Source organism: Lepidochelys kempii, chromosome 3 (genome assembly GCF_965140265.1).
Source record: "Lepidochelys kempii isolate rLepKem1 chromosome 3, rLepKem1.hap2, whole genome shotgun sequence".
In the NCBI taxonomy this organism is placed as follows: domain Eukaryota; kingdom Metazoa; phylum Chordata; order Testudines; family Cheloniidae; genus Lepidochelys; species Lepidochelys kempii.
In genome coordinates this window covers 100,985,130-100,997,469 of record NC_133258.1, presented here as the reverse complement: position 1 = coordinate 100,997,469, position 12,340 = coordinate 100,985,130, and the positions used below count along the sequence as shown (strand labels likewise).

The 12,340-nt window shown below is 39.1% G+C and overlaps 1 protein-coding gene across 2 annotated transcripts in view; it reads left to right on the top strand.

Annotated features, from left to right (window-relative positions):
* STX7 (syntaxin 7) overlaps positions 1 to 6,913 on the top strand; it is a 42,679-nt gene extending 35,766 nt beyond the window's left edge. For both annotated transcript variants that reach the window (XM_073337342.1, XM_073337343.1), the window contains 3 exons: positions 1,167 to 1,239; positions 3,112 to 3,194; positions 5,446 to 6,913. In XM_073337342.1, coding sequence (XP_073193443.1) covers positions 1,167 to 1,239; positions 3,112 to 3,194; positions 5,446 to 5,538 — 249 coding nt within the window. In that variant the 3' untranslated portion in view covers positions 5,539 to 6,913. The remainder of the gene's footprint in view (positions 1 to 1,166; positions 1,240 to 3,111; positions 3,195 to 5,445) is intronic.
* Positions 6,914 to 12,340: the final 5,427 nt, after the last annotated feature.

The following is a 12,340-nucleotide window of genomic DNA, read 5'->3' as shown; positions in this document are numbered from 1 at the left end:
CACAGGAAATATTGACTCCAGTAATGACTGAATTTTTCTGAGACTGAACAGAAATGCTTGAGGACAATCCATCTGTCTGTGCATTCATCTACCAATAGCAAAACAAAAAACCTTGGATGGGAGAGGCAGGGGAAATTCCAATATTTTAAATCAAAAGAAGTACTAATGAACATATTAAATGACTCAGAAATGGAAATATAGGTTAAGGATTAATGGCATTGTGGCTGTTGTGGGTTTTGAAAAAGTAACTCCCTTTTAAAACACCAGTGGAAATGAATGATGGATTCCAGACTGACTGATATTATATTGAGCTCCAGCAAACTCCACCAACAATTAAGAGTCTGGAATTTGACCTTAAACAGGCAATTTTGGTGACGCATGAGACAAATAAAATCCAGTCCTCTTTTTCTTCATAGGCTTTGCAATACTGATTAAGAACTTATTTTTGTGAAAAAACAGAGATGTGGGTAATTAGATAAATAGGAAATGTAAGCAAAACAACAAGGTGACATGTCACTTTATCATAACCACATTGTAATAGTTAATATTGTGTATGTGTTACTGCCCTCTACTGGATTCAACTATTTTTTGCTAACTAAGGGCTGGTCAATAAGAGTTGCACAAGTTTGAGTTAACAGACATAGTTAAATTGCTGGAAAACCTTATGGGAAGACTTATTTCCGTTTGGTTTAAGTTCTTAAAGAAATTATTTAAGGCATATTGAGATAAGCTAGACTTAAACTGACAGAAGTGTGTTTACGTTGAATTTTGCACTATTTTAACTAAGGTCATGTATATGCAGAGAGTAAGCACTAGATTTCCACCCCAACTTGCTGCGCATTAATTCTCTGCATAGATAAGCCCTAAGCTAGTTTAAGAACACCTTTAGTTAAGCCATTGCAAGTTTCTGTGTCGACAAGACCTTAGAAATTGGCCTCTTGCACTAATAGGATGCACAGTGCAACTGATTTTGCGTATTTAGATGAACACGATAGTATTCTTTTAATCCAAATTAAAACTTGAGCTTGAAAAAGAATTTATATTAGCTTCTTGGCACAGGAAACCATAGCTGCCTTGTCTGAAATAATGCACAATGCTTAGCCAACCTCAGGAGTGTCCCATGGTATTTGCTAATTGTTTGTTTTTTAAAAAAATTTCTCTTGCAGGCAGATATTATGGACATCAATGAAATATTTAAAGATTTAGGAATGATGATTCATGAACAGGGTGATGTGATAGGTAAGCACAGATCATAAAATATTTTAGAAAATTTACATGAAATTTAGAAATTGGTGGGGGAGAAAAGAGAATAATATCCCACTGGTTTATGTAATTATTCATCATGATGAATAATGCTTGGATCTTATTTTTAAACCACAAAATCATGATTTTCCAGAAACTAGCAAAATGAAATTTGATGTTTTTGATGCAGCTTTTTTTGAGTTCTATATTGGCAGAGATTGTTGGGTGATCTGTTAAAGTAGTCAGGAAATCCAGTACACTTGGAAAAATGGCTTTAACTGTAGTTTCAGGTCCTACTCCTTTGTTTTGAGTTTTGCTTCCAATTTTTGTGAGGTTTTAATTGCACTTATTTTTGTGAAATGTCTTTCTCCCCATTTCTGAGTGAATGACCAACCTAAAATGGGGGAAAAAATGCAAAGTATAAAGAAACTTCAGGGGGAAAAAAAGCAACGTTTATTTCCTCGGTTCTTTATGTTGGGCAAAGCAAATTAAGGGCTTGTATCCACTTACTGGGTGTGGTGATTGATCCACCGGGGGTTGATTTAGCAGATCTAGTGAAGATCTGCTAAATAGACTGCTGATTGCTCTCCGGTACTCCACCAGAACAAGAAGCATAAGGTAAGTTGACGGGAGAAACTCTTCCATCAACCCAGCATGGTGTAGACATCATAAAAGGTCGACGTAAGTTACATTGACTCCGGTTACGTTATTCATGTAGCTGGAGTCGCGTAACTTAGGTCAACTAAGCCCCGTAGCGTAGACCTGCCCTAAGCTAAACCCACAACAGACACTGTTTTTCCAAAAAAAGATCATCCACACAGGGAGTTACACTGTTGTCATTATGTTGGTTTGATAATGCCAGTAAATTACCTTGAGTAAGCCCTTAGTTAGTTCAGTAAATGCAAATTTAAATGCACACCATTTTCTCAGAGTACAACTAAATAACACTCTTCTAAGCAATAGTCACAGACTGGCTGTGGGGTGTGTGGGTGTGCGCGCACATGCGCGCACGACCACAAAACCGTCTCAGTTACTGATCCACCAAATCTTTCAAACAAAATTTCCATCAATTGAATTTCATACCAAGTGGTGGTATTAAGAAGTTCTGGGTCACTCATTTCATCTGTCACCACTTTCTTCTCATATCTACACCTTTCTCTGAGCTGTAAGCACTCTTCAGTTCTCAAACACCAGCTTTCTGAGAAACTATCCTTATTGGTCCACATCGCAAGCCAACCCTCCGCTTCTAGAATACCTGAACTTGGAAGTTCTTATAATATCTGAAGTCAACCTTGAAATACTCTGGGCGCTTCAGAAGTTAGCCTGGTCGTTGTTACAGTACACACAGGAAAAATGACAAACGAGGAAAGTTCCATAATGCAGTAGGATAAAGTTTGTGTGTTAGTGAAGGTAAATGCAAATCAAAAGTGATTGTTCTTGCACTTTGCTCTATGTGTATTTGAGTGTTTTATTTACTGTGTTTATCAAAGTTAGTTTTAATGCTTTTTAGGGATACAAACTTATTAACTTTTTATTCAGGAGAGTAAAATGAAAATAAATACCATGAGGTGATGGTAAATTACTACCTATAGGTCCTGTTTATACCATGTTGTTGATTTTAGCCATTAATCATTCGGAGGGTGGTGGTTTTGTCTTGCAGTAAGTACTTTACCTGATGCAATTGTACATAGAAATTCTAGGGGTAGGCTTGTTGGGATTTAATTTTGTGAGAGTAAATGTCTGCTCTGGGAATATGGAAGATCAGAAATTCAGCAGCTGTAATTGAATTAGTAACAGGTGGCAAACACATGAGGCTTTTACTGCATCAGGCTTTAATTGAAAATTTGACTTTTTCTTTCTTTTTAAAAGACAGCATAGAAGCCAATGTAGAAAATGCTGAGGTACATGTCCAGCAGGGAAACCAGCAGCTGTCAAGAGCAGCAGACTACCAGGTAATATCTGCAAACTGCCAGTCATCTATCAATTGTCCCTTTCAGTTGTTTGTCTTAAACCACAACTTCTATAATAAAAATTAATTCTTCCTCGTTAATTTTTTTAACGGTTTGGAGACTTACTCAAAGGCCCAAGACTGGCATAGGATAGGATCTCTGGGTGACTGTTCCAAATTCAGCCCAGGTTGATAGTAACAAAAAGTCAGTGCCTTCTGAAAGTCTAAAAAACCATCATAACTGACCCTCTCCTTTCCAGTACAGTGAGGGAAGGCTTGAATGTGCTTGGGGAATGAATCTATCCTTTACTTGGTAACTTCCGTAAGTCAGGATCGGGGTTCATTGGTAGGGCAGTATGGGGAGGTTTTGTGCTGCTGCTGGTCAGGCTGCATAAATCTCTTCTGCGCATAGAAGACTTTGCTTTCCAGTTTTTGCAGTGTTCACGGACTTTAAAAATAAAATGAAAGAGAAAAGTTTTAGAAACCTGTAAAAGGCTTCTTTTTTTTTTTTTTAAGTCTATTTAGAGATCCTTAAATTTTGGCCTGTGTAAAGATAATCTTATTAGTAATACATTCTTTTCCTTGAACACTTCTCTGCTCAAGTTGGCCTTCTCATTTTAAAGTCTTACACATGTTGCAGTTATAGCCAGGCAAACAGATCAATGGGGAAAATTTTATTAAACCTGTATTTGTCTGCTGGCTTGTAAGGGACAAAATAAGGTGGCCAACTTTTTTCTAAAATATAGGCAGGGCTGGTAGCACCACTTATTAAGATTGCCCAACAGTTCCCATTATAAGACTCTGTTTTCAGTTGCTTATAAGTTTCCACGCTTTAATGATTTTGGCTGAAGTTTTCCAGAAAATTTCAGCCAGGCAGACGCTGGAATGGAAAATGTGTCTTAAATGATTCATCCGTCTCAAAGAACAAGGCTAGCGGAACATTGACAACTTTTGTCCACGCTAAAAAATTCTGGTGACCTTTTTATTTGAAAAGTTTTAGCATCCCATGGATTTTGGAGAGGGACTTGAAATTTGGCTGAGGAATGGCCTTTGTGTCAGGATGGGCCTTTTGACATCCCTGCGAAAATCCATCCAAATTTGGCCAAGTTATAAGCCTTTGGAAAAAAAAAAACATAGTTCATACATACTCAGTAAAGACTTACTTGATATTTAGCAGCTAAAATATAATTATTCAATCCTCATTGAGCATGCTCAAGCCTCTCGCAGCTCCTAGTGCTGAGCATATTGCATATGTGCCATCCCCACAGAGCTACTGAGTATGCTCCCTCCAGTTCAGGGCTGTGAGGGTGAAGCCAGACCTCCCCTGTAATGGCTGATCCCAGCTATTCTGGGACTCAGGCCCTGGAATGGAGAGCCTGTCTCTCCTGCATTCACAATGACTTCCCTGCTGGTATCCAGGCAGCATGGAGGAGGAAGCCATCAGATTCATCTGCAGGGAGTGAGGGAGGAGGGAACCAGATTGCCATGTGGGAAAGGAGTAGATTGGGACAAGGAGTCCAACAAGACTGCGATTGGAAGGGTGCAGGGGGAGAAACTCGGGCTGGCTCAGTAAGTAGACTGGAAGATGGAGATGGGAGAGAATGGTTGGGCAAGGAGACTGGGAGTTAGCTTGGGAGACTGAGTGAAAGTGTGTTACTGGCGGTGGGGGTCTGGGAGCGGGCTGCGTGTCAGGGAGAACACTGAATTTTTACTGTGGGGAGGGGTGGAAGACTAGAACTTGGAGGAGATGCCTACCTCCTGGTTCTTCATCCCAGTTATCCCCTCCCCCCTTCTTTGTCCAGGTTCCAGTCCCAGTCTGTCTTCCTCCCTGGGCTCCTCATCCTAATTCTGCACCTCCCAAAACACACCTTGGTTCCTTGTCCCAGGCTCCTGCACCCCCAACCAGCTCACAGCCCCTATCTCCACCCATACTCTCTGCCTTTGTCCCAGTCTACTCTTTCCACTGTCCCTCCCCCTCCAGCCCTTACTGACAAAAAATCTAAATATACATTCTCCCTGGCATCTCAAGAAATGTAATGAATTTTTCCAATGTGAATTCCAAATACCCTTGAAATCTGAGTTAAGTTATAATTTTTATTTGTTTCCTGAACGACTTCTGCCTGTTAACCATTCACTGTCTTCATTGTCTTTTTTTAAGTACACTGCTCATTTAGATTGTGTAAATAGCAGAACCACAGAAGCAGTTGCTGAGTAGTTCTTAACGCTGCACAACAATTATATTTTTGTATTCACAGCGCAAGTCCCGAAAGAAAATGTGCATCATCATTCTTGTGCTTGTCATTGGAGCAGTGGTTCTTGGACTCATCATATGGGCATCTACGAGATAAAACTGTGGAAAGAGCATTATTTAAATTCTGCAAGAAAACTCCTACAATCACTTTTGTCTGCTTCTGAAGCTGTTCAGTAAATGATGGTTCTGTACTTTATCACTGTTGCTTTTTTTAAAAAAACAAACCTGCAAAATGACTGTTTGTACCACTAGTTGGTGTAACTTCCTTCCATTCTTGGATTTGAGAATGTTGTCTTGCCAGTATAGCCAATCAGTCAGCTTTATAAACTTAGTTTTCATGGTAAAGTTAATAAATAAACACTCCAAATATTTTGGGCTAATCAGAATTTTTGATAAAGTGAGGCATAATCTGCTTTGATATTTCTAAGTGTTGCCAAATGAAAACAGACTTTCCTGAACTTATTCTCATTGGGACAACACACTTATGGTCACAAATTATTTTTAAGCTGGTGAATAGGTCTTCCCACTCGCTGTCTCCTATGCATTATTCAAGATTATAACATAAAAGATCACGTTGATGTAAGAAAGCTATCCTTCACTATTGAAGCCTTTGGATTAGGTGTTCAGTTTCTGTTTGACTAGGAAATCTTTCATAGATTTCATTTGTCTTTATCTGGCAGTAGGTATCTGTGTGCCAGGCAAAGCCTATTTTATATGTAGAATGGATGGCAATAAATTATTAATATAGGCTTTTTGATTAAGCTCTTAAATTTAAAATGAGACTTTGGGCCATATTTTTAGTTGGTATTCGTGCACCTAATTTATGTATACAAATCTCATACTTTCATGCCTAAAATAAGTGTTGAAAATGATTATGCACAATGGAACATGTTTGACTGAACATCTGGGTCTAATTTTAGTTGTGGACTCTTAAGTATGATATTGGGAACAGTGGAAAATTTGTAGTTTCCTAATTGCACTTGAACTCCAGTGATCTGAACCTGCTGTTGTGGTACAAATACTTTGAACAGTACAGACCCCAGTTTGTAAAAAATGTATTTGTTTCTTACACAATCAGAGAGAAGGATTATATTTAAATGTGGTGTTCATGACTGATTAAGATCTCTATTTCCAAATGCCAATCAGCTGAACTGACTCAACTTGCTCAGAAGCTTGGCTTACAGCTTTCCAATTTTTTTCCTTTTTGTGCCATTTTGTACTGATCCATAATTAGAAAGGTAATCTATTTGCCTTTCTAATTGATATGATAGTGCACTAATCAAGAATATTGTGCAGATTAAAATGTCACTTAATCTGTATTTTATAAAGTTCTTGTACAGCAGTTTGATAGAGAATGCACTGTTTACATGACAAGATGAGATTTACTAATTGAGAACCATTTAACTGTAAGTATCTGTGGACTTAAAATTGTAACCATGAATCCAAAATAAAGATGTTGTTTTTAAAGTGAAGGTTTTTCAGAATGGTTTTTCTGTACCAACACACATCACTTACCAATAGATTAAAACTCATGTAAAGGGCGACACACTCAAATTGTAAGATGCAAATATGCAGTCTGATCCACACAAGGACTTTACATCTGTGTGTGGGCCTGTTGACGTAAATGGGAATCCATGTGTATAAGTTCAGATTGCAGGGTCAAGACCCAGCCTTGGATAATGGAAATTAATGTCTTTCTGAAGGCTGGCTGTTCAGGAGGATATATTTATTACCAGTTCTTCGTAATTTTTAATATATAGGATAGGAGCCCAGAATTACAGGAGGGGCACCTATAGATGTGTGTTAAATTTTGGAAGAAATACGCTTTAATTTCCAGTTCTTAGTGCTGAAGTATTTGAGTTTCAAACACTGCAGGGGTATGTTCTTTTATTTAAAATCTGTGGCTTTTTTTTTTTTTTGGTTGTGGGGGCGCGGCGATTGGAATCTCTTCAATTGCAGGAACATGGTCTGTTGGTTTTAGAATTTTTTATAAAAGCTTTTCTAAAAAAATGTGGGCCAATTTCTTTGTCCATTCTCAATCTTGGTTAGAATTGAGTATGGTGACCTAAAAGTGACTCTCTAACAATGTCACTGTGGGGTTGTCACACATTTACTTGGATACAGCAAGTAAAACCAACAAAAATACTTGTGATTCCCTAAATCTCAGAACTGTAAATACAAATTTAGGATCTGAAAATAGCTTTCTTCTTTCCCCTCCATCTTGTGACTCACCCCTTCACCCACCACTCCCTGCTATTGAAAATTCTACAGGCACATACTGCCATCAGTTACACCTGTCCAAACTCATTGACTTCAAAGGGAGCTGTGTGGGCGTAACTGAGGGCAGAACTTGGACTTGCAGTTGGAGTTTAGTTGATAATTATGTTGCTGCACAAGCTAAAACTAGATACAGTTTGCTCTTTTAATTTGGATACCATAGAAATTGGCATGGTATAAGCAGCTAAATCACACTTCAAATATTTAAGCACATACTTAACTTTAAGCACATGAGTAGTTCCACTGGATTACTCATGCTTAGAGGTAAGCATATGTGTTAATGTTTGTAAGCTTCAGGCTCTAGATAATTTGCTCTCAGATTCATAGAGTATAGGGCCAGAAGAGGCCATTGTGGTCACCTCTCCTATAGACTTTAAGATCAGAAAGGATCAGCATGATTATCTAATCTGACCTCCTGCACCTCGCAGGCCACAGACTCTCAGCCTCCCACTCCTGCAATTGACCCATAACCTCTTGCTGAGTTATTGAACTCCTCAATTCATGGTTTAAAGACTTCAAGTTACATAGAATTCACCATTTACACTAGTTTAAACCTGCAAGTGCTCTGTTCCCCATGCTGCAGAGGAAGGCAAAAACAAAAAAAAACCCAACAACCCCGTATCCCTGCCAATTTGACCGTGGGGAAATTCCTTCCTGCCCCCCAAATATGGTGATCAAGCCATATGACTTCCCAAATTAATTTTGTTTCAAGTCCAATAGCAATGGTTGAACTAGAGCATATCTTTTAGAAAAACGTCCAGTCATGATTGAAAAATTTCCAGTGATGGAGAATCCACTAAAATCCATGGTATATTGTTCCGGTGGTTAATTACCCTTACTGCTTTTAAAAAGAGAAGTGTGCTTAACTTGTAGTCTGTATTTGTCTAGTTTCAACTGCCACCCATGGGATCTTGTTTATACCTGTGTCTGCTAGATTGAAGAGCCTTCTGTCACATTTCTGTTCCCTGTGTGGGTACTTTAAACCTTGCATGCCATCTAACTCTCATTTGCAGGAGTTAGCTGTAAGCAGACGGCATTCTGAATGCTTGCACTGGGCAGATCTGATGAATCGCACAGCGCCATTTTTACATAGTTACTTTTCATAGTATAACTTAGATACTAAATTTTATTTTGTGCATACTGTAATCATAGTGTCTGCGTTACTTGCATTCTCCTGCTCCTAGGAAAGGGTTGAGGGAGATGTTTCCTTTTCTCTCCTTAGGTACTAGGAAAGGGAGTGAGCAAAGGATCTTGTTCCCCATTGCACAAGTGATAAAGGAGGGGGAAGCAGGAAGGATTCCTCCTTTCCCTCTACTCATAGTAGTGGGGATGAGTTGTCCGAAACCATGTAGTGCAAGCCTTTGATCAGGGCACAGTCACTTTGTGGTTGGAGTAGATCAGACAGGGTGAGCTGCCCACCAGATTCAGCCAAACTGCACTCTCTTGGGAGGTGGAGTAGGCTACTCAACCCCCCTAAACTGAATATAAAAACCTAGCCCGACTGGACAAGTGCCTGATTGCAGATTAGCTCAGACAGGGCCTTCAGCCTGACAAAACCAAGGGGGCATAGGGAGGAGGAGGATGGTGTGGGTTTTTTTTGGTTTTTTTTTTTTTTAAAGCAATTCAGTGATGGAAGGCACACAATTTAGGTGTCTGTCAGCAATTACTTTAAACAACAAATTCTAATGGAGCTACTTTTCCTAATCTTTTTCCCAGTATAGACATAGCCCCCCCTACACACACGCGTGCTCTCTCTCTCTCAAAATGTAATCCCCAAGTATTGAAAGAAAGCTTAGGTTCTTAATAGATAATCAGACAAAACATCTGGATAGTCTCATATAGATCCTAAGTGTCTTCTAGAACACAGACATTCACTGTTCTGCATTATCCATCAACATGTCAGAGTAGCAAGGCCAAAAAAAAGGCAATCAAAGCATATTTCAGTTTCACTGATGAGACCTTGTAAGAATAGTTCCTTTGTAGTTATCTTAACCACACACCAGGAGAGCTTCTTTTCTTTCCTGCTTTTTCAAAAGGGGTGAAAATCACAACACCAGAGGTTTTTGTGAGGTTTTTTTTCTTCTTGGAAATTGTTCTTTGTATTATACAGTATCTGCAAACTAACTTATTATCCAACAGCCTGTTCTGGCAGGCCCCCTTACTGTGTGCATAAAATCAGCAAATATATTGGAATGTCACTGTTTGAGAAACTAAGGGGTTGGCTGGAAGTTGGCTATCAAATTAATTGGGTTTTTTTAAGCATTTTAAACTGTTTTTAGTCCAGGGGGTGGGGTGGGAGGGTAGTGATCTAAAAGTGAAAATACAGTTGGTTATCAGATTTATATCCCCAGCTGCTAATGGCATTGGAAATAGCAATGTTCTAGAGCTGTTCTGAAGTGTGCTAGAGAACAAGTTCTGTGTTCTGGAGTCACTTTATTTAGCATTTTCATTAAAACGCTTTTGGGGCTTGCAAGCATTAACTGTTAATGAGAGGGGAGTGTGTGGGTATAGACATGAACCCATACAGTACGAGCCTTATTTCTCACTTGCACATTTATATTCTGATAGTATCCACAATGTGCCTGGTGCAGTGCAAACAAAGGCAGGCACAGTGCCGCCTCAGTGAGCTTGAAATTGAATCTTAATATCTGTCACTTAAAGTGTAACACCTTGTCTCCATGGGGAAATTGACCAATATAGCTATTACAGAATATGTAATTACTCCAGAGTTAGTGAGTTTTATTCTGAAATAGAATGCCCACACAGGGAGCTCTTCTGGAAGAGCTATTGCAGAATAGCTTAATTATCAATAGCTATGCCACTCAATTTCCTTGAAAACAATGCCCAAGACATACCACAAAAGCAAACCGTGCCTTAGAAACTGCAACCGTTTTCAGAGTGTAAGCATGCAAATAATTAAGTTTTCTTCTTTACTTTCTTTTCATTGAAGATGAGTAGGTCATACTTTTATTCAAACATCGTAAGTGTACAAAAGCTGTAACTAGAGATGTCCATAACTGTAACAAAATTCCGACTTAAAAGGTGGAGAGGAACATGTAATGTCTTCAAATAGGTCATCATAAAAGGACCAAATTTTGTCATAGGTTTTCTTCTTTATACCATTCGTTAGAAGCTTGTCCATTAGTGAGGTGCTGTCTATTTGTGTCCATTTCAGGGTGTACAGAGTCACTCCTTTGGTGCTTTCCCATCTTGCAATACTATTTCTAGCTGCTGTTAAAATAATGTGAAGGTGCTGGGGTTGGAAATGCAGCAAGATGTGTTCTGATCTCCATATGCAAGGGTGCAATGTTTTGCATAGGGGACAGTAGAGTGATGGTGACTGTCAGTCATATATAATATATAAAACTTGCCTCTGTGCAAAAATTCAGCAGAGGAAGCAATTTGTGTGGGAGAGGTTGGAATCTCTGATAAAATCAGGGAATCTGTCTAGCGTCAAAGGCTTGTTAGTGCAAGAAAGTATTACACATTTGCCTTTTTTTTTCTTAATTCACATATTGCTTTAACCTATCTTTGCAGGTGGAAAAAACAAGGCAATTCAATTTTGAAAATGGCCAGCAGCATTTTATTTTTCTTTACTCCATCGTTTCTCCACTCAAACCATAGTGACTTACAGTCATGGTTTTCCCTCATTTCATCCAAACCCTGGTGGTATTCGATAAGGAGTGTAACAAGTGGTTTTATAAGTGCCTCAAGAATAATTGCATTGCTGTGATTTAGCTATTTGGCTATTCTGGTGTGTCATTCTCTCATTTTGACCAGTATTTCCATTCCAAAGAATTCCCAACCAACTGTACATGGAAGCCCTGTCAGGACTTGCCCATGATTGAGCAGAAGAAGAGGTGGAAAGCATTCTCTTCTCTGATTTCAGAGCCTGGTCAGTTGCTCAGTCCACAAAAAAGGATAGTTACTCCAGCCCTAAAGTCACTGTAACTCTTGCCTACTAAGTGGTCCTAAATGAGAATACTGGGAGAGACTGAATGTCCTGGAGTTGGGGTGCAGGGAAGTAAACAGCTGATTAGCTTGAGCTGCTGCCTAGCTCTAAAATGTGCAAGCCAGCAAAGTATTATTGAAATAGTTTTCATAGGAGACTGAGGTTTCCTCTGTATCTGTTGCCTCCCAGGGCTTTTGCAACTCCCAATGCCAAGGATATCTTGAGATGGGTTGGGCCCTTAAGAGTTTCTTCTTAATCATTTTCCAATATTTTTCCTCTCTTTGATGTCTATATGACTATGTGACAGGAATTGCTTCCCATACAGTGTTTTAGCGTCTCTTAAAATTCCAGCTTCAGCCAAAGATGAAACTTGTTTTAACTAGCTTGGGAATTTTGTGTTTATACATCTTTAGGGTTTAACAGATTTTTTTAAATTGGCCTCTTTAATCTCAGTTCAGTCTGTAAGTGGAGTGTTATGTATTGGAGGGAAGAGCGATCTGGGGAATTCGTATGAATTTGGTTTGTAAAACACTCTGGAGGTTCTCCCCCGTCTCCAGATAAAACGGAGTATTAATACCTGAATAGAAACTAGGCCTCAATACTTTCTTCTCTTCCACCGCCCCACCCCTCCCCCCAACTTTTATAATAACTCTAGTTGATTTAAAGGAGC